Consider the following 22,335-nt stretch of genomic DNA (forward strand, 5'->3'; position numbering starts at 1 on the left):
TTTAATATGGAGAACAAGACAATAAATAAAGTAAAGCTAGCAACTAATTTTTTTGTGTTTTTGATATAGCAAACAAGATAGCAAATAAAGTAAAACTAGCAACTAATTTTTTTGTATTTTGATTTAGTGCAGCAAACAAAGTAGTAAATAAAACTAAGCAAGACAAAAACAAAGTAAAGAGATTGGGAAGTGGAGACTCCCCTTGCAGCGTGCCTTGATCTCCCCGGCAACGGCGCCAGAAATTTGCTTGATGCGTGTGGTTGACACGTCCGTTGGGAACCCCAAGAGGAAGGTGTGATGCGCACAGCGGCAAGTTTCCCTCAGCAAGAAACCAAGGTTTAATCGAACCAGTAGGGAGTCAAGAAGCACGTTGAAGGTTGATGGCGGCGGATGTAGTGCGGCGCAACACCGGAGATTCCGGCGCCAACGTGGAACCCGCACAACACAACCAAAGTACTTTGCCCCAACGAAACAAGTGAGGTTGTCAATCTCACCGGCTTGCTGTAACAAAGGATTAACCGTATTGTGTGGAAGATGATTGTTTGCGTGAAAACAGTAAAACAAGTATTGCGATAGATTGTATGCGATGTAAAGAATAGGACCGGGGTCCACAGTTCACTAGAGGTGTCTCTCCCATAAGATAAACAGCATGTTGGGTGAACAAATTACAGTCGGGCAATTGACAAATAGAGAGAGCATAACAATGCACATACATGTCATGATAAATATAGTGAGATTTAATTGGGCATTACGACAAAGTACATAGACCGCTATCCAAGCATGCATCTATGCCTAAAAAGTCCACCTTCAGAGTTATCATCCGAACCCCTCCGAGTATTAAGTTGCTAACAACAAACAATTGCATTAAGTATTGCGCGTAATGTAATCAGTGACTACATCCTCGAACATAGCACCAATGTTTTATCCCTAGTGGCAACAAGACATCCATAATCTTAGAGGTTCTTGTCACTCCTCCAGCATTCACTGGAGACATGAACCCACTATCGAGCATAAATACTCCCTCTTGGAGTTACTAGCATCAACTTGGCCGAGCCTCTACTAATAACGGAGAGCATGCAAGATCATAAACAACACATAGACATAACTTTGATAATCAACATAACAAGTATTCTCTATTCATCGGATCCCAACAAACGCAACATATAGAATTACGGATAGATGATCTTGATCATGTTCGGCAGCTCACAAGACCCGACAATTAAGCACAATGGGGAGAAGACAACCATCTAGCTACTGCTATGGACCTATAGTCCAGGGGTAGACTACTCACTCATCACTCCGGAGGCGACCATGGCGGTGAAGAGTCCTCCGGGAGATGAATCCCCTCTCCGGCGGGGTGCCGGAGGAGATCCCCGAATCCCCCGAGATGGGATTGGCGGCGGCGGCGTCTCAGTAAGGTTTTCCGTATCGTGGCTCTCGGTACTGGGGGTTTCGCGACGGAGGCTATTTGTAGGCGGAAGGGCAGGTAAAGAGGCGACACGAGGGGCCCACACCATAGGTCGGCGCGGCCAGGGCCTGGGCCGCGCCGCCCTATGGTGTGGCCACCTCGTGGCCCCACTTCATCTCCTCTTTGGTCTTCTGGAAGCTTCGTGGCAAAATAGGACCCTGGGCGTTGATTTCGTCCAATTCCAAGAATATTTCGTTACTAGGATTTCTGAAACCAAAAACAGCAGAAAACAGCAACTGGCTCTTCGGCATCTTGTTAATAGGTTAGTTCCAGAAAATGCACGAATATGACATAAAGTGTGCATAAAACATGTAGATATCATCAATAATGTGGCATGGAACACAAGAAATTATCGATATGTCGGAGACGTATCAAGGATGGCGGCGCACGTACCTGGAGCGGAGCACCATAGCGTGCCACGGCGGCACGGCGGCACGGGCCACCACGGCAGCGCCAAGCCGCGCCTGGCCTGACGTCGCCGAGCGCGAGCGCCCCAGCACCGCCACAGCACCAGGGGCATCGGCGGCGAGGAGATCGCCATGGATCCCCACAGCAGGCGAGCAGAGGCGACGAGGGCGAGCGAACATGGACGCCGAGCCGTCGCATCGACGCGGACCACCGTGTCCGCCGTCGAAAGGCGGATCAGATCCACTTGATCTCGCCGGCGGCGACCGCCGGAGTTGGCCGGATCATTCGGCGACGGCGAGGCGACCACGGCGTTGCGAGAGCCACAGAGAGAGGGGTTAGGGTTTCTGCGCGAGGAAGAAAGGGGCGAGTGGGCCGACCGAGCCAAAGTGTGGCTCGTGTTAGGGTTAACCCGCTGGGCCACCTTGACAGGTGGGCCCAGGGGCATTATAGTCATTTCACAAAATGAATTAAAACAGAAACTTTGAAATTACATAAGAAATGTTTAAAAGCTCTAAAAAAATAATTAAAAATATGAAAATAGATCAGCATAAAATTCTCTATCATAATAAAATACAAAAGTGAATTTTTGAAGACAATTAGGAATAAGTCTTCATTTGATGATTTAAATAATCATTTAAATCACACATATTATTTTCAATAAAGAAAATAAGTCCATTAATGCATTTGGACTTTAAAAACACCTTGACAATATTTCAAGGTTGTATTTACCCTAAAGCAAGTATCTCCAAGTTGTTCTTAGTATTAACCTCTCACATGAAATAACAACGACATCGGAAGGGGGGAACAAACCCTAAAACTGGAATCATGCATAATTGCTTCTTTAACCATTGCCCTTATCGGACAATGATGCTATTTTTCAGAGACGAGAGGACAAGGGTCAGTCCACACCATCCAACCGCAAAACTTTGCGGTGTTCGAGCAAGTTCATCACTTGCTCATGTCATTTGAGTATTTCTATCAAATTACTTGCAAAGTATTATGGTTATCACTATTGCATAAAAATCAAAACCACTACTTTCATAACTATGAATATGACTATGTGGTGGGCAATGGAACCATGGATTGTGTTGATATGGTGGAGGTTCCATTGCAAGGGTTATATCCATCTAGGATTAAACAACAAATGTCGCCAGTGATTCTTGTGCCGTAATACCCGTGTTAACCATAAGATCCGGAGTGGGACGGAGTGGGACGGAGTAGTCAAAAGTGTTTCCACCTCTCGTTCATCAACGGATGCTCATTACCGGGTGCTCATGATCTTGCGAGACTTGATGCAGGGGTGGGAACCCGTAGAAGTCCCAACGGTAATGAGGTCTATGATGGGTTGCATCTGCCGGCGTAGGAATGTATGGTAGAGCCCTGCATTGACGTCGTGGTCGGAGTCCACCCTGAAATCTATGGGAATAATGGGGCCGGCGTGGACCCAGGGTCGGAGTATGCAACAAAGGGTGGGTGTTCGAGGTAGCGGAGGAACATGATTGGCTAGACCTTATACCGGGCCTCACACCGAAGGAAGTGTGGACGGGAAAGCTGCGCGGTTGGCACCAAGGTTAAGATCTCTTATGGGTAAAGCAACACACCTCTGCAGAGTGTAAAGAACTGTGACCTGTCACTCCCTGTTCCGGGATAAGGAACTGCGAACGCGGCCGGAAAGGAGCTCCATGAAGTTCTAGTAAACCGGTGAAGGCTGACGGACATAGCTCTTTCGAATAAAAGCAATCTCTTGAAGAAATGTTTATCAAAACTTGCATTGGTATTAGACTTTCTGGTCTAATATTGTAGCTAGAGCATTAAACACCTCTTATCTATAATGAACTTGTTGAGTACGCTCGTACTCATACCACTCTTAAATCCCATGCTTAGATTGTCTGAATCGTCTGGAGGAGGACTACGACAACAATGAAGGAGCCGAGATCATCGGCTATGAAGAACCGGACCTCTCCGGAGGTATAGAAGGCGTAGACTACCTCATCGTCTACGGATCCGGGGAGGCTTCCGGAGGAGATCAAGCCTAGAGATATCCGAGTAGTAGTAGTAACCGAGCAGCCCGAACTCTTAGTATTTAGTCGCTCGAGGAAATAAATGTATAACTTAATGAGACTCTTATATTGTAAGCTCGGTTGGGTTCGCCTCGAACCCGGGAGTATTCCTCTTAGGACCCAAGAGGAGCTCCAAGATGACATGTGTATGATAGTTGTAATAATAAATGAATGAGTTATGGACCTGCTATGTTCTGTTGTACTACTCTGAGGGATGTAATATTTGCGGAATGGTACTTCGTGAATGTTATATCAACGACTGGCATACTACAACATGCAGTGGTATGCAGGGTCACCACAACCCTCCAAGTTGATTGCGGGCTCCCTCGCGCTCATTCTCTACAATCATATTGTGAATGATCAAACAAGCAGTCATCACTTTCCAATATTGTGTTCAAACTCTATATTCTTACAAGGTGTCGCTGAATACTCTAGCGAGCTTGAATGGCAGCAAATTATGCTCCACATCCTTGCTACAAGCTTGTTACTCTACTACATGACAAACTTCTTTCTTATTCTAGGGTTCACATATTACGTTCACAAACGTGGACCATGCATGATAGGTACTATCTGCAAGGAAGTGCCCTTTTATGTAGGTGTGATCGTTGCTCTCAAAGTTGCACTCCAATGTCCGACTAGAGAAAATCAGAGAGCATTGCAACATATACATAGTAACATTTTTAAAACCTACTATACATAAGAAAAGGTGACAGATCCAGCAATCTTGAGATGTCACTACTTCCAGAATGACTGAGAAATCGTTACATACCCTTGCCAAACAAAAACAAAAACACTCCTCCCATTTTTAGTGCGTGCTTGATGCTTTCAAGCATCACATGAAAGCATGCCAGACATGGCCATCACCGCTTTGTGAAGCATGTGCATTACTTCAAGACAAGTGATTCACAACCATACAAACATGCTCATCAACAAGCTCGCCGACAAATCTCATATTCAAGCATCCGAACTGCAAGCAAAGTATATATTTGAATGGAAGAAAAACCAAAGTGTGCCGGTGGCATCTCCCTTCATAATGAATTAACATTGTAGGCTTTCACACAAATCTGTAACAGGAGAATGAAAATCAATACCGTCGACAAACAAAAACGCGCATAGCATATAGGTGCATGATGGAGGAGTTTTAGTCGAAGCTGCCACGCTACTTCTTCCGTCCCTATCCAGCATCCACTATCGCAGCAGTCGCTAAGACGACAAGTTAAGCTCTAATCGGCCTCCACGTGTCGACACCGTCCACGCGTCATCATCTTAGGCCAATGCTATGCTCCCTCTGTCGCAACACGTGTTCGGCCTCCTCTATATATATGCGCCTGTCCATCTCTCACTACGAATTTACTTACAGCAGCTTCTAATCCTAAGCTTCTCTTAACTATTCTATGCGCCCACCACTACTACTTCCTGGATCTCGCGCGCCACTTCTACGATGCAGCCGCCGCCGCGGAACCAGCCCAAACGCCGCCGGCTGCTCGCTCTCCCGGCGGTGTGCCCGTGCGAGAGCATCGCGCCGGAGCCCCTGCTCGCCTCCCTCGTCTCCCTCGCGGCCGACGTGGCGAGCCGCAGGGCCAGCGACGCCCCGGTGCTACGCCGCGCAGTCCGGCAGGCGGTGCGCCTCGCGGGCCTCCTGCTCGCGTTCCTCGAGGAGATGCGGGACGCGGCCACGTCCACGCTGCCCTTCTCCGCCGTGCTCGGCCTCACGGAGCTGCACGTGGCCATGCAGAAGATGAGGTTCCTCCTCACGGACTGCGGGAGGCGGGGCGCGCGGCTGTGGGTGCTCGTCAACGCCGGACAGATAGCGTCCGAGCTCAGGCTGTGTCTCGGGTCCGTCGCCGCGGCCATGGACGTCCTGCCGAGCAGCGTCGTGGATGCGTCCGAGGAGTCAGGGGAGCTCGGGCGCCTGGTATCTGATCAGGCGTGGCGATCGGTGGTGCGGCCAGACGCCGGTGATAGACTAGCCCTGCGGAGTGTACGGTCGATCATGGATCAGTTCAAGAAAGGCGTCGCGCCAGACTCCGAGGATGTGATGCGGGTGCTCCGCCGGATCGGGGTCGAGACCTGGTCCCAGTGCTCCGAGGAGGTCGCGTTCTTGGACAGCGAGCTGGCAGCACGGTCCGACGCCGGCGACGACAGCAGCAGCGAAGTCGTGCTCATCAACGGCTTAATGGCGTTCCTGGTGTACTGCCGCGTGGTGCTGTTCGATCACATTGACTCGAGGCAGGCGGATAATTCTGCAGCGCGGCCGGCGACGTGCCCGGATTGGATCAGACCGGAGGCGCTGCAGTGCCCGATCACGCTGGAGCTCATGACCGACCCGGTGACGGTGTCCACGGGCCAGACGTACGACCGCGCGTCCATCAGCCGGTGGATGAAGGCCGGGTGCCGCACGTGCCCGGTCACCGGCGAGAGGCTCCGCAGCGCCGACCTCGTCCCGAATGCCGCGCTGTGCGGGATCGTCGAGGCGATGCTGCTCAGCAACGGTGTCTCGCTTCCTGAGCCGAGCTCCACCAGGCACCACCACGGCGACGTTGGCGGCTCCGCGGCGCCATTCAGCGCGGCCGCCGCTGGCGCCGCGCGGCTCGCCGTCGCTCACATCGTCGCGCAGTTCTCGACGGGGTCGACGGAGGAGCGGCGGAAGGCCACGTGCGAGGCCCGCAAGCTCTCCAAGCACAGCCTGTTCTACCGGGCGCGCTTCGTCGAGGCCAACGCCGTGCCGTGGCTGCTGTGCCTCCTGTCCATCATGGACGCGTCCGTGCAGGACAATGCCGTGGCGTCCCTCCTCAGCCTCTCCAAGCACCCCGGCGGCCGGGCGGCGCTCGTCGAGGCCGGAGGCATCGGCCTCGTGGTCGACGTCGTCAACGTCGGCGCCAAGGCCGAGACGCAGCAGAACGCCGTGGCCATACTGTTCTACCTCTCGTCCAACGCCGAGTACGCCGAGGAGATCGGCCGCTTCCCGGAGGCCATACCGACGCTCGTGCGGCTCATCCGGGAGGGCGCGCAGCGCGGCCGGAAGAACGCCATGGTCAGCCTCTACGGGCTGCTGCAGTCCCCGAGCAACCACGCAAAGGCCGTCGCCGCGGGCGCCGTGGCTGCTCTCGCGGGCCTCCTGTGCAGCGACCGCGACGGCGACCTCGCCAGCGACACCGTCTCGGTGCTGGCGAGGATCGCCGAGCAGCCGGCGGGCGCGCTGGCCGTGCTCTCGAGCGCGGGGCTAGTGGCGCGCCTCGTCGAGTTCCTCGCCGCGTCCGCGTCTCGGTCCGGGAAGGACCACTGCGTAGGGCTGCTCGTCTTGCTGTGCCGGCACGGCGGCGAAAAGGTTGTCGCGCTGCTGGGAGGGATGCGGGGGCTGATGGGGTCGCTGCACTCGCTCGTCGCCGACGGCAGCCCGACCACGAGCAAGAAGGCGCGGTCGCTGATCAACGTCATCCACCGGCATTACGAAATGAGCAGGCCGTCGTCATTGCCGGCGCCGGTGCCGGACGCCGGCCGTGAACGGATCGTTCGCGTTGTGCTGTAGCGCGCGACGAGACCTCTCCTAGGTAAGCGAACTACATAGTACAGCGTGATGGATACGTGACCATTTTTTTGCCTCTATCTTAGCTCGAGTTTTAGAAGAGCTGAGGTTGAATTTTGCCCCCTTTTCCCCATTCCTTTTGTTATACGCCGCTATTGCTATCCACGTGCATACACAGATTGGAGTTGCTGTTTTGTAACGCAGTTGTTGTACATATCTGTGACACATCGGCTTGTCTATTCACTGTGATGATTTCAATGGGTGAAATGTGATGTATGGGTTGATGGATGAAGATATAGTTGTGGCAAAAAGAAAGAAAAGAAAAGATAGGTGATGGGGTACACCCGAAAATGCTAGAGTTACGGGAAATAGTTACGGAAATTTGCTACGCACTGAGTTGGAACCACCGTGTTGGTTGAGATTTGTTGATGTCCGTGAAAATAGGGACGTGAACTCTCCGTGCTCTCTCCACGTAATCCCGTAAGTCAGATCCCGTAGGAATTCCCCCGTAGGTGTAGCATTGTTGGGGGTACACCACTAGAAAAGACAATACAAGCCTGAAATGTTTCTGCATAGAGATTGGCCTCGTCGGTGATGGCATCAGATTTTCTTGGTAGCGTAACTCAAAATTTTGGTCAGAAATTGGCAAATTCTGTCCAATTGAAATTCAATGTTTTGTTGAAAATCCATTTCTAGCGGCACCATGACCTTCCCTAAATGGATCGACACTCATTGTCCATTCATGCAAGGCTTCTCCATGACTAGGATGTCGAGGAGCGGTGAGTCACCCATCGTGGCAGCGTCCTCTCCCATGTTGTCCCATGTGATCTGGAGCAGCTTTGTGTGTCTTCGGAATAGTTCAGCTGGTGTGAACTACACGAGTAGGGCGGGTTCATAGATTTTGGGAGCCCTAGGGTGAAACAACACCAAGGTCTCCTTGTTCACAATGGCGAACTTCGCTAGAGCAGGGGGGCCATGGCCCCCTACTCTAGAAAATTCGATAAAGGTATCTATGTATGCTATTTTTTAAAATATTACTTAAAGTTTAGTCATGATTGGTGTTCTGACCCTTAATAATCTTTATCAAGCTTCGTCACTTGGTCACACACAAAATTCTTAAAAAATATTAGTATTCCGCACGAGAAGTATTAAGGTAATGTAAATAACAAACGTAATAATAATTACATTTGAAAGATCCATGGTCTTGGAAATTTCGGTGAAGACATTTAATACTATTTATTTCTATTGAATCGAACTATGTATGTACCATGATTCTTATTTCTAACAATAGCTACTTGCGTACACATGTATATACTTATGTATCTTTGGAATTAATCACACACAAAAATTATGAAAGTCTGTGGTGTTATGCATATTTGGGAAGGCCAAAGAGAAATCATGCTATCGGGAAAATATTAAAGGACTTTTTATTATTCCTTTTTAATTACATTCAGCTTCTACATAGCTAAAATGCACACAGTCATTCAAGATGGCAACGACCGAAACTTGGAACAAAACGACCACTAAAAGTACTTAAAAGACCACATGAGTCTGAAATGTTTCTGCATAGAGATTGGCCTCGTCGGTAATAGCATCAGATTTGGAATTTGGTGAATTGTGTCCAATTTAAATTCAAAGTTAGTTGAAAATGTTTCATTTCTAGCTGCATCGTGGCCTCTCGGACATGGATCAACCATCATTGCCCCTTGTGATTCGTGCAAAGCTTCTCGTGATATATGGCGTATCTTGACATTTATACAAAACTGTAAAAAAAATCTTGTAAAACTACCGTTAACATTTATATGAAACCATAATAATAAAGTCTTGTAAAACTTTTGTATGAACCAAGATTAAATGTTATTTGATTGGAAAACAATTGAAACAACCGAAGTTGTGTGAGATCTCTGCAGAATGTTTCTATAACAAGATTTTGTTGCAGTTTAATTTAAATCAAATATGAAGTTTTTAGTTTGACGATATGTCATATTGATATAAAAGAGGCATAATTGGACGGTTCATCCATAACCCGAGCCACGGTGCCATTAGAAGAACCGCGTTGAACTTTATAATCAAAATTTTGGTCATTCTGGTTGGGATCGTCTTATTATGTTTTTGAAACCATAATAAAATCTTGCAAAAAAAATTATGAACTGTAATTGATTGGCAGACAATTGAAACAATTAAAATTGTTTGAGATCTATAAAGATGTTTCTAAAATAGCAACAAGTTTTTACGAATTAATTTAAGTCAAATATGGATTATTTATTTTTGCCAAAAGTCCACTGATCTTTTCATAATAATCACCAATAGCATCATCAGGAAACCTAAAATTAAGAAAAATTAAGAAAAGGTTTTTGGACCACCTAGCGACAACAATATCACTCGAACGAGCCGAATGCGCACCGCCATTCTTGTCCCTCCCTTATTGGAGCTGGGCAAAGCTTATCGTAGTAGAGCTTATTGTAGTAGACAGACTAAAAATTCTCGTACTAATGCCTAAAAGGACCAACACAAGAGAGCAAACCGTTGTTCCGATAAAGAGAAGAGTAGATCAGAAGGAACACATACCAAATCCGATGAGATCTGCCATAGACAAACCTCCACGCGTTGTCCGACGAAGCTTAGAGGCATCACCGAAACGGAGGCTAGACATTCCATCTTCATAAAGTCGAGTAGAACACAAACATTAAATAGACTGTGAAAATAACAAAAAAAAACCTTCCCATCGATAAGAACCGAGTTCCACCACGGCTCAATGGTTTTAAATCCCTATGGGGCAAGGCAGAACCGTGATGCGTGTAGTTGACACGTCCGTTGGGAACCCCAAGAGGAAGGTGTGATGCGCACAGCGGCAAGTTTCCCTCAGTTAGAAACCAAGGTTTAATCGAACCAGTAGGAGTCAAGAAGCACGTTGAAGGTTGATGGCGGCGGGATGTAGTGCGGCGCAACACCGGAGATTCCGGCGCCAACGTGGAACCCGCACAACACAACCAAAGTACTTTGCCCCAACGAAACAAAGTGAGGTTGTCAATCTCACCGGCTTGCTGTAACAAAGGATTAACCGTATTGTGTGGAAGATGATTGTTTGCGAGAGAAAACAGTAAAAACAAGTATTGCAAGCAGATTTGTATTTCAAGTATTAAAGAATGGACCGGGGTCCACAGCTCACTAGAGGTGTCTCTCCCATAAGATAAAAGCATGTTGGGTGAACAAATTACAGTCGGGCAATTGACAAATAGAGAGGGCATAACAATGCACATACATGACATGATAAGTATAGTGAGATTTAATTGGGCATTACGACAAAGTACATAGACCGCCATCCAACCGCATCTATGCCTAAAAAGTCCACCTTCGAGGTTATCATCCGAACCCCTCCAGTATTAAGTTGCAAAGCAACAGTACAATTGCATTAAGTATGGTGCGTAATGTAATCAACAACTACATCCCTCGGACATAGCGCCAATGTTTTATCCCTAGTGGCAACAAGCACAACACAACCTTAGAACTTTCTCATCACCGTCCCGGTGTCAATGCGGCATGAACCCACTATCGAGCATAAATACTCCCTCTTGGAGTTAAAAGTAAAAACTTGGCCAGAGCCTCTACTAGTAACGGAGAGCATGCAAGATCATAAACAACACATATGTAATAACTTGATAATTAACATGACATGGTATTCTCTATCCATCGGATCCCGACAAACACAACATATAGAATTACAGTATAGATGATCTTGATCATGTTAGGCAGCTCACAAGATCCAACAATGAAGCACAATGAGGAGAAGACAACCATCTAGCTACCGCTATGGACCCATAGTCCAGGGGTGAACTACTCACTCATCACTCCGGAGGCGACCATGGCGGTGTAGAGTCCTCCGGGAGATGAATCCCCTCTCCGGCAGGGTGCCGGAGGAGATCTCCGTAATCCCCCGAGATGGGATCGGCGGCGGCGGCGTCTCGGCAAGGTTTTCCGTATCGTGGTTTTTCGCATCGTGGGTTTCGCGACGGAGGCTTTAAGTAGGCGGAAGGGCGCAGTCGGGGCGCCGACGAGGGGCCACACCATAGGGCGGTGCGGGCCCCCTTGGCCGCGCCGCCTTGTGGTGTCGGCCACCTCGTGGCCCCACTTCGTATGTTCTTCGGTCTTCCGGAAGCTCCGTGGAAAAAATAGGCCCTCGGGTCTTTGTTTCGTCCAATTCCGAGAATATTTCGTTACTAGGATTTCGAAACCAAAAACAGCAGAAAACGAGAACCGGCACTTCGGCATCTTGTTAATAGGTTAGTTCCGATAAAATGCACGAATATGACATAAAGTGTGCATAAAACATGTAGGTATCATCAATAATATGGCATAGAACATAAGAAATTATCGATACGTCGGAGACGTATCAAGCATCCCCAAGCTTAGTTCTCGCTCGTCCCGAGTAGGTAAAACGATAACAAAGATAATTTCTGAAGTGATATGCCATCATAACCTTGATCATACTATTTGTAAACATATGTAGTGGATGCAGCGATCAAAACAATGGTAATGACATGAGTAAACAAGTGAATCATATAGCAAAGACTTTTCATGAATAGTACTTCAAGACAAGTATTAATAAGTCTTGCATAAGAGTTAACTCATAAAGCAATAAATCAAAGTAAAGGTATTGAAGCAACACAAAGGAAGATTAAGTTTCAGCGGTTGCTTTCAACTTGTAACATGTATATCTCATGGATAATTGTCAACATAGAGTAATATAACAAGTACAATATGCAAGTATGTAGGAATCAATGCACAGTTAACACAAGTGTTTGCTTCTTGAGGTGGAGAGAGATAGGTGAACTGACTCAACATAAAAGTAAAAAGAATGGTCCTTCAAAGAGGAAAGCATCGATTGCTATATTTGTGCTAGAGCTTTTATTTTGAAAACATGAAACAATTTTGTCAACGGTAGTAATAAAGCATATGAGTTATGTACATTATATCTTACAAGTTGCAAGTCTCATGCATAGTATACTAATAGTGCCCGCACCTTGTCCTAATTAACTTGGACTACCGGATCTTTGCAATGCACATGTTTTGACCAAGTGTCACAATGGGGTACCTCCATGCCGCCTGTACAAAGGTCTAAGGAGAAAGCTCGCATTTTGGATTTCTCGCTTTTGATTATTCTCAACTTAGACATCCATACCGGGACAACATGGACAACAGATAATGGACTCCTCTTTAATGCATAAGCATGTGGCAACAATTATTATTCTCATATGAGATTGAGGATATATGTCCAAGACTGAAACTTCCACCATGAATCATGGCTTTAGTTAGCGGCCCAATGCTCTTCTCTAACAATATGCATGCTCCAACCATAAAGGTGGTAGATCTCTCTTACTTCAGACAAGACGGACATGCATAGCAACTCACATGATATTCAACAAAGAATAGTTGATGGCGTCCCTGTAAACATGGTTATCGCACAACAAGCAACTTAATAAGAGATAAAGTGCATAAGTACATATTCAATACCACAATAGTTTTTAAGCTATTTGTCCCATGAGCTATATATTGCAAAGGTGAATGATGGAATTTTAAAGGTAGCACTCAAGCAATTTACTTTGGAATGGCGGATAAATACCATGTAGTAGGTAGGTATGGTGGACACAAATGGCATAGTGGTTGGCTCAAGTATTTTGGATGCATGAGAAGTATTCCCTCTCGATACAAGGTTTAGGCTAGCAAGGTTATTTGAAACAAACACAAGGATGAACGGTACAGCAAAACTCACATAAAAGACATATGGTAAACATTATAAGACTCCATACCGTCTTCCTTGTTGTTCAAAACTCAATACTAGATGTTATCTAGACTCTAGAGAAACCAAATATGCAAACCAAATTAGCAAGCTCTAAGTATTTCTTCATTAATGGGTGCAAAGTATATGATGCAAGAGCTTAAACATGAGCACAACAATTGCCAAGTATCAAATTATCCAAGACATTATAGCAATTTACTACATGTATCATTTTCCAATTCCAACCATATAACAATTTAACGAAGAAGAAACTTCGCCATGAATACTATGAGTAGAGCCTAAGGACATATTTGTCCATATGCTACAGCGGAGCGTGTCTCTCTCCCATAAAGTGAATGCTAGGATCCATTTTATTCAAACAAAACAAAAAACAAAAACAAACCGACGCTCCAAGCAAAGTGCATAAGATGTGACGGAATAAAAATATAGTTTCAGGGGAGGAACCTCGATAATGTTGTCGATGAAGAAGGGGATGCCTTGGGCATCCCCAAGCTTAGACGCTTGAGTCTTCTTATAATATGCAGGGGTGAACCACCGGGGCATCCCCAAGCTTAGAGCTTTCACTCTCCTTGATCATATTGCATCATACTCCTCTCTTGATCCTTGAAAACTTCCTCCACACCAAACTCGAAACAACTCATTAGAGGGTTAGTGCATAATAAAAATTCACATGTTCAGAGGTGACACAATCATTCTTAACACTTCTGGACATTGCATAAAGCTACTGGACATTAATGGATCAAAGAAATTCATCCAACATAGCAAAAGAGGCAATGCGAAATAAAAGACAGAATCTGTCAAAACAGAACAGTCCGTAAAGATGGATTTTATTAGGCCACCAGACTTGCTCAAACGAAAATGCTCAAATTGAATGAAAGTTGCGTACATATCTGAGGATCATGCACGTAAATTGGCTTAATTTTCTGAGCTACCTACAGGGAGGTAGACCCAGATTCGTGACAGCAAAGAAATCTGGAACTGCGCAGTAATCCAAATCTAGTACTTACTTTACTATCAAAGACTTTACTTGGCACAACAAAACATAAAACTAAGATAAGGAGAGATTGCTACAGCAGTAAACAACTTCCAAGACACAAATATAAAACAAAAAATACTGTAGTAAAAACATGGGTTGTCTCCCATAAGCGCTTTTCTTTAACGCCTTTCAGCTAGGCGCAGAAAGTGTATCTCAAGTAACATCGAAGGGTGGTGCACCTACAGCGGGGTTTGGAGTTTTCTCAACCATGCATAGTATATTGGATACATAAGTTTCAGCGTCTCCCTTTTCATTAGTCTTGGGCTTGCTACTCTCATCGAACAAATTTTCAGGAACAAGCCAAGCATAGTTATTTTCTAGTGCATCATTCATAGCTAGGAGTTTACATGGTATTGGTGCTTTGATCTCCCCACCATCATTAGCATTATTAGTGTACCTTATTCTATCCATATCCATTTTTTCAAGGAGACCAACAAAATTAGTATGAGAACCAAGCATATTAAATTTAGCAAAGACCTTTCTAGCTTCTCTTGCTAGACCACCAAATTCTCTAAGAAGGGTTTCTAAAACAAAATCTTTCTTTTCCCCTCTTCCAAATCACCAAGTGTAAGAAACATGTGTTGGATTATAGGATTGAGATTAACAAATTTAGTTTCCAACAAGCGAACTAAAGCAGCAGCAGCAATTTCATAAGTAGGAGCAAGTTCTACCAAGTGTCTATCTTCAAAATCTTCAACGGTACTAACATGGGTGAAAAATTCTTCTATATTGTTCCTCCCAATTATAGACCCTTGTCCTACCGGTATGTTCTTTGTGGTAAAATTAAAAGGAAGCATGATGAATTAAGTAAAGTAAATGCAAGTAACTAATTTTTTTGTGTTTTTGATATAGCAAACAAGACAGTAAACAAAGTAAAGCTAGCAACTAATTTTTTTATGTTTTGACAGCAAACAAAGTAGTAAATAAAATAATGCAAGACAAAAACAAAGTAAAGAGATTGAGAAGTGGAGACTCCCCTTGCAGCGTGTCTTGATCTCCCCGGCAACGGCGCCAGAAATTTGCTTGATGCGTGTAGTTGACACGTCCGTTGGGAACCCCAAGAGGAAGGTGTGATGCGCACAGCGGCAAGTTTCCCTCACTAAGAAACCAAGGTTTAATCGAACCAGTAGGAGTCAAGAAGCACGTTGAAGGTTGATGGCGGCGGGATGTAGTGCGGCGCAACACCGCAGATTCCGGCGCCAACGTGGAACCCGCACAACACAACCAAAGTACTTTGCCCCAACGAAACAGCTGAGGTTGTCAATCTCACCGGCTTGCTCGTAACAAAGGATTAACCGTATTGTGTGGAAGATGATTGTTTGCAGAGAAAACAGTAGAAACAAGTATTGCAAAGCAGATTTGTATTTCAAGCATTAAAGAATGGACCGGGGTCCACAGCTCACTAGAGGTGTCTCTCCCATAAGATAAAAGCATGTTGGGTGAACAAATTACAGTCGGGCAATTGACAAATAGAGAGGGCATAACAATGCACATACATGACATGATAAGTATAGTGAGATTTAATTGGGCATTACGACAAAGTACATAGACCGCCATCCAACCGCATCTATGCCTAAAAAGTCCACCTTCAGGTTATCATCCGAACCCCTCCAGTATTAAGTTGCAAAGCAACAGACAATTGCATTAAGTATGGTGCGTAATGTAATCAACAACTACATCCTCGGACATAGCGCCAATGTTTTATCCCTAGTGGCAACAAGCACAACACAACCTTAGAACTTTTCACATCGTCCCAGTGTGTCAATGCGGCATGAACCCACTATCGAGCATAAATACTCCCTCTTGGAGTTAAAAGTAAAAACTTGGCCGAGCCTCTACTAGTAACGGAGAGCATGCAAGATCATAAACAACACATATGTAATAACTTGATAATTAACATGACATGGTATTATCTATCCATCGGATCCCGACAAACACAACATATAGAATTACGGATAGATGATCTTGATCATGTTAGGCAGCTCACAAGATCCAACAATGAAGCACAATGAGGAGAAGACAACCATCTAGCTACCGCTATGGACCCATAGTCCAGGGGTGAACTACTCACTCATCACTCCGGAGGCGACCATGGCGGTGTAGAGTCCTCCGGGAGATGAATCCCCTCTCGGCAGGGTGCCGGAGGAGATCTCCGGAATCCCCCGAGATGGGATCGGCGGCGGCGGTGTCTCGGCAAGGTTTTCCGTATCGTGGTTTTTCGCATCGTGGGTTTCGCGACGGAGGCTTTAAGTAGGCGGAAGGGCGGAGTCGGGGGCCCGACGAGGGGCCACACCATAGGGCGGCGCGGGCCCCCCTTGGCCGCGCCGCCTTGTGGTCCGGCCACCTCGTGGCCCCACTTCGTATGTTCTTCGGTCTTCCGGAAGCTCCGTGGAAAAATAGGCCCCCGGGTCTTTGTTTCGTCCAATTCCGAGAATATTTCGTTACTAGGATTTCGAAACCAAAAACAGCGGAAAACAGGAACCGGCACTTCGGCATCTTGTTAATAGGTTAGTTCCAGAAAATGCACGAATATGACATAAAGTGTGCATAAAACATGTAGGTATCATCAATAATATGGCATAGAACATAAGAAATTATCGATACGTCGGAGACGTATCAAACCGCATCTGCACGAACTGGAGCCAGGGAAACCCTAATACCTATGTGTCTTGCAGTACATGAAAGCACTTTGTTATATTCCATTTTACTTTCTTATTTTCTGTTTTGCTTGTAAAAAATATGGCCGTGGGGCTTTCATGTATATTAAACAAGCAAAATATGATGGGTTATTTATGAAGTAAACACATATATATTAAGCCAGCAAGCCGTCTCATTAAAAACCTTATAGTCCCCTTAGATACCCTAGTAAGAAAAAAGAGTACGTCTGAAACTTGATGCTGACAATCATTGTATGGTTACATCGTTTAGAAGCCTATCAAGGAGGAATCTAGGGGAATCATCGTCCCATGTACAAGAGATCTTATTGTAATAACTATACTTAGCTAACTCATGGGCTACTTGATTTGCTTCTCTTGGGGAGAACTTGAAGGATACATCACCAATATTTGTAACTTTGTCTATAGAATCCGCGTAGATCGCCGTTTATTCATTCCACCACCTTTGTTCTCCGGTGAAAGATTCAGTTGTATCACTTGAGTCCGATTCCGCTTATCCGGTTGCATCCTATTCTCTCAGCCAATGCTACTCCTTTCATAGCGTGTGCTTCCGACATTCCCTCTAAGGAAACATGTGGGAGCAGCACACAACATGTTGCAACCAGGCTACCCTCAAAGTCTCTAAGCACAGCTCCAGCCGAGCCAGTACCATCATCTACATAAAATGAAGCGTCCACATTTAACTTAAGAACACGAGGTTCCGGCCTAGTCCAACGTTCATCCCGTAAGTCGCGGGTTTCTTTTTGTTTCCTTGCATTGGACGCAATAGTCAGAATAGACAGCTTGCATTTGTAAATAGGTGGTACATCTTCATTGTGTGTTCTCCTCCTTATGATCCACCATAGATACCATGCAGCCACCGCAATTGTTTCCTTCAGCTTTACTACTTGGAGGCTGGGTACGCATTATCAGGGAGACCCAAAAGATGTTCGAGAACATCAGAATCGGCCCTGTCGACCCCTTGTGCTTCCTCCATGACTTGACACAGCCCGAGTTGTCTACATATTTCAAGTGCCGTTTCACAAGTGAATAAGAGGTGGTGAATATCTTCTGCTCCAATGTGACATATTGGGCATTCTCCACTTGTTCCAACATGTCTGTTTGCTAAGATACTTTTTAATGGAAGAATCCCATGGAGTGCTCTCCAAATTTTTTTTTTTGACTTTACCTGGGATGTCCAACTTCCAGAGAATTCGCCAGACCGGGTTCAATGCTGATGCCCCTGGCAATGCTAAACGTGCAGCATTGTGGCCAAATTGATGGCACCACTGTCTGTGATAAGCCGACCGTACAGTGAAACATCTGTGCTTAGTAAGAGACCATGAGATGAAATCGTTGAAACCATTTGTATTCAAAGGAATTTGGCAAATTCAGTTTGCATCCACAACATTGAATATTGAGTTGATCAATTCAGTATCCCACTGGCCTGTCATTGGGTCTATGAGCTGACAAACTTTTGTCAGAAGTGTGTTACCCCGCTGTGATGTCACCCTCATATTTGAACTGGAGGGTATCCAGGGATCACTCCAGATTTTTATATCTTCTCCATTCTCAACCCTCCAAATAAATCCTCTCTTAAAAGTGTCTAAGCCGGCTAATATACTTTGCCAAGTAAAATATGATCCTGCATTTGGTCTTGCATGTAGAATATTGCCTCGTGGATAATACTTTGCTTGTAGAACTCTCGCACATAGCGAATTCGGCTCATCAATTAATCTCCATACCTATTTGGTCAACATAGCTAGATTAAAGCTCTGGAAATCTCGAAATCCCATACCCCCTTCATTCTTTGGGTAGCATAGTTTCCACCATGCAAACAAATGCATTTTGTTGTTGTTCTCATTATCTCCCCACCAAAACTTAGCTATTGCATCCATCATGCTCTTACATACCCCATTCGGAATTAGAAAAATCGACATTGCATACACTGGTATAGCTTGAGCAATGGCTTTCAATAAGATTTATTTTCCTTTAATCGATATTTGTTTTTCCTTCCAACCATTTATTCTTTGGATAATCCTTTCCACAAAGTGCTTGAAGCAATCACTTCTGTCCGCTCCCACCAAGGTAGGGAGGCCTAGATACTTGTCTGAAAGGGCTTCTATGTCTATATGCAGCGCTTCACAAATTTCAGATCTCAACAAAATATTTGTGTTAGGAGAGAAAAAAATGCTAGACTTTGCCAAACTCACCATCTGTCCCGAGTTAACACAGTAGGTATCAATATTGCAAGAAAGTTGCATTCGTCATATCCGCTCTCATGAGAATCAAGGAATCATCAGCAAATAATAGATGTGAAACCACGGTGCATTTCTGCACACCCTTATCCCATCAATGACACCAATTTCTTCTTCATACAACAACAAACTTGATAATCCTTCAGCGCACAACAAGAACAAATAAGGAGAAAGAGGATCCCCTGACGTAGCCCTCTGGTAGGTGTAAACATATCAGTCACTTCTGAATTAAACCGCACTTGATATCTGATAGACGTAACACAAGCCATCGTCATATTGATCCAGGCTTCATCAAACCCCAGTTTTCTCATCGTATTTTCCAAGAAAATTCATTCCACTCTATCATAAGCTTTATGCATATCTAATTTTACTGCACAAGAACCAACATTGCCATTTCTCTTATTTTTGATAGCATGAATACTCTTATAAGCTACTACATTATCATTAATCAGCCTTCCAGGTACAAAAGAACTTTGCATCGGGGAAATAATATCTGGAAGAATTCCTTTCAGTCTCATAGTAAGCACCTTTGAGATAATCTTATATATAACATTACACAGGCTAATAGGGCGAAACTAGGTAATTAACTCAGGGTCATCAGTTTTGGGTATAAGAACCACCGTCGTATCATTCCAACCCTCTGGTATTGTACCTGAATTAAGTGCTTGCAAAACTTCAGAGGTAATCTCTTCACCAAACACATCCCAAAAGCGTTTATAGAAGACCGCATGGATCCGATCCGGTCCTGGAGCTTTGAAATCACCAATACTAAAAGCAGCCTTTTTAACCTCCTCAGCATAATATGGAGCTTTTAGTTTTTCATTCATCTCTACAGTCACTCTTGGATGGATTTTCTCAAGAAGAACCGGATCGGTGGCCTGGAGTTCAGAAGAAAAGAGGTTAGAAAAATAGTCAAACACAATTGGTTTCAGCCCCTCGGTGCCTTCTACCCATTGATTGGCTTCTTTTTTAGTCTCTTTATGAAGTTCTTCTTTCGCCTGGCCGAGGCAAAATTATGAAAAAAAAGACGTGTTCATGTCACCCTGATTCAGCCAATTAGCTCGAGCTCGTTGAAGGCAAAATATGACGGTTCATCCATTTGCCAACACTCAGTATATTATTTTAAAGATGTTTCATATCGATATTAAACAGGCAAAATATATGACGGTTCATCCATGGCAGTGGGGCCACGGTGCCGCTAGAAGAACCGCGTTGAACTTTTGGTCATTCTGGTTGGGATATCGCCATATCATGTCTTCGAAATTTTATTACCTTGCATTTGCACTGCTCCACATGCTTATATAGGCTTACTATTGAGATAATCTTCGGCCTCACAGTTCACACGGCATTTGATGTGATTGGAACAGCTCAACGGGTGAAAGCAAAAGCTATGTGCGTGTGACCGTGTGTGATTGGAACAGTTCAGCTGGTGTGAACTATACGACTCTACTGATGACCCATACAGTAACTTGTGCTATCTGAGAGGAAAACACCGGTAATTTAAAATTTACCAAGCAGGCCCGTCTAGCTCAGTTGGTAGAGCGCAAGGCTCTTAACCTTGTGGTCGTGGGTTCGAGCCCCACGGTGGGCGCATCTTTTATTTTTTGCTTCTGAAGTCAACGTGTTGATCCTATATATCGATCTTTTTTGAGCTGTGATCATATGGATTTGACTACTAAGCAAGCTGCAAGCTAGTCAAATGATAGTTTAATCTCTGATGGAATCAGCAGCAGTGGAGCCATCAACATCAAGCCACGCTCGTTCGTTCAGCGTGCAAACAGAGCACAGCGGATTCAGCGGACTGGGAGAAGCGACCACAGTTCACGTCAAGATCGCAACGTTCGCTGGCTGCATTGATTAGTTACACTTACATCTGCACGTAGTACACTAGTTAACAGTGGTACTAGACTAGAGCATCACCACCAGACAGGCATGATACGAATTGTTTGTTTTTTGAAAGGAGGATACGAATTGTTTATCACAAGCGAGGTTTATGCGTCTCGTGATGTGGGATCAGGAGCGGAATGCGCATAACAAAATGGTATGGACGGTGGAGAACCTTCTTTCTTTTATGCAGTCGACTGCTTGATCCGAGGCAGCTGTTTCGTTTTAAACTGAACCAAGTGTGTCATTAGCAGCTCATGTGCTGGCTGACACCCAACTGTCCAGTCTCTTCAGAAAGTGTAAGAAAGAAAAAACTGTACTGAACTGAAGCTCGAAACTGCCACTGTTTGACTGCGCCCTGGCTTCGTTTTCTGGAAGCCCGGTCGAGGTTTTGGATTTTTTTTTATTCACAGGGAGATATTTCCCCAGTACTATTTATAGAATAAACGAAACCACATTATTCAGATCATCCAAGCAAAAAACAAAGAGCAGCAACTAGTGTTTAAAATGGAAACTAACACCCACAGGAGGGGCACCAACCATGACACTGAACTTAAACCAACAGCTCAGCGCCTCAAAAGCACGCGAGAACCTAGCAACTATCCAAAACACCACCAGAAACCATTACATTGCACCAGAATTCTAGGACTTCCAAGAACTCCAAACGACGAGCTCGGCTAGTCCAGCACGACATGGATCGAAGAATCCTCATCAGGTGCTCCTTCAGGTATGCCAGAGAGGCTCTTCCACCATGTGCAAGCTTCGAAGCCGGAGTCCAGGAAAAATCCAGTCGAAACTGGTGCACTTCAGCTCGATGGCATCTGTGCCAGGGGTGACTTGAGGAGGGTTAGTGTTTCTGCAAACAAGTCCACCTCCCTCCAGGTTTGATCTTTGAAAGGAACCTTCTAGTTCGTTAAGTAGGACAAGATCAACCTCCACACATGTTTCATATCCATCCAAGTCAATCTCTTAAACGCTAAGCTATTTCTAGAATTCCAAACCTCCCATAAAATAGCAGAAGAAATGAAATTAAATTGTAAGAACTTCTTATTGAATAACCACCTACTTGCTACATCTACAAATTTTCCAATCCTACACTTAAAACAATCCTTTACCAATTATCAGAGACTTTTGGCTATTGTGTAGTCAAAGAACAGATGGTGGACACATTCAAACTCTTTACAAAAGGGGAATTCAATAGGTTTTGGAACCCCTCTCTATCTTAGATTATCTCTAGTTATAAC

The 22,335-nt window shown here is 45.2% G+C and overlaps 1 protein-coding gene and 1 non-coding gene across 2 annotated transcripts; both read left to right on the forward strand.

The window, feature by feature from the left end:
• The first annotated feature begins 5,377 nt into the window (after positions 1-5,377).
• Positions 5,378-20,821, forward strand: LOC124656809 (U-box domain-containing protein 19-like). Its single transcript, XM_047195486.1, has 3 exons — positions 5,378-6,395; positions 6,540-7,105; positions 20,723-20,821. The coding sequence occupies exons 1-3, from the start codon at positions 5,378-5,380 to the stop codon at positions 20,819-20,821; spliced, it is 1,683 nt and encodes a 560-aa protein (XP_047051442.1).
• Positions 20,726-20,798, forward strand: TRNAK-CUU. Its single transcript has one exon. It is a non-coding gene; the product is annotated as a tRNA-Lys (tRNA).
• Positions 20,822-22,335: the final 1,514 nt, after the last annotated feature.

This window comes from Lolium rigidum, chromosome 5 (assembly GCF_022539505.1).
Source record: "Lolium rigidum isolate FL_2022 chromosome 5, APGP_CSIRO_Lrig_0.1, whole genome shotgun sequence".
NCBI lineage: Eukaryota > Viridiplantae > Streptophyta > Magnoliopsida > Poales > Poaceae > Lolium > Lolium rigidum.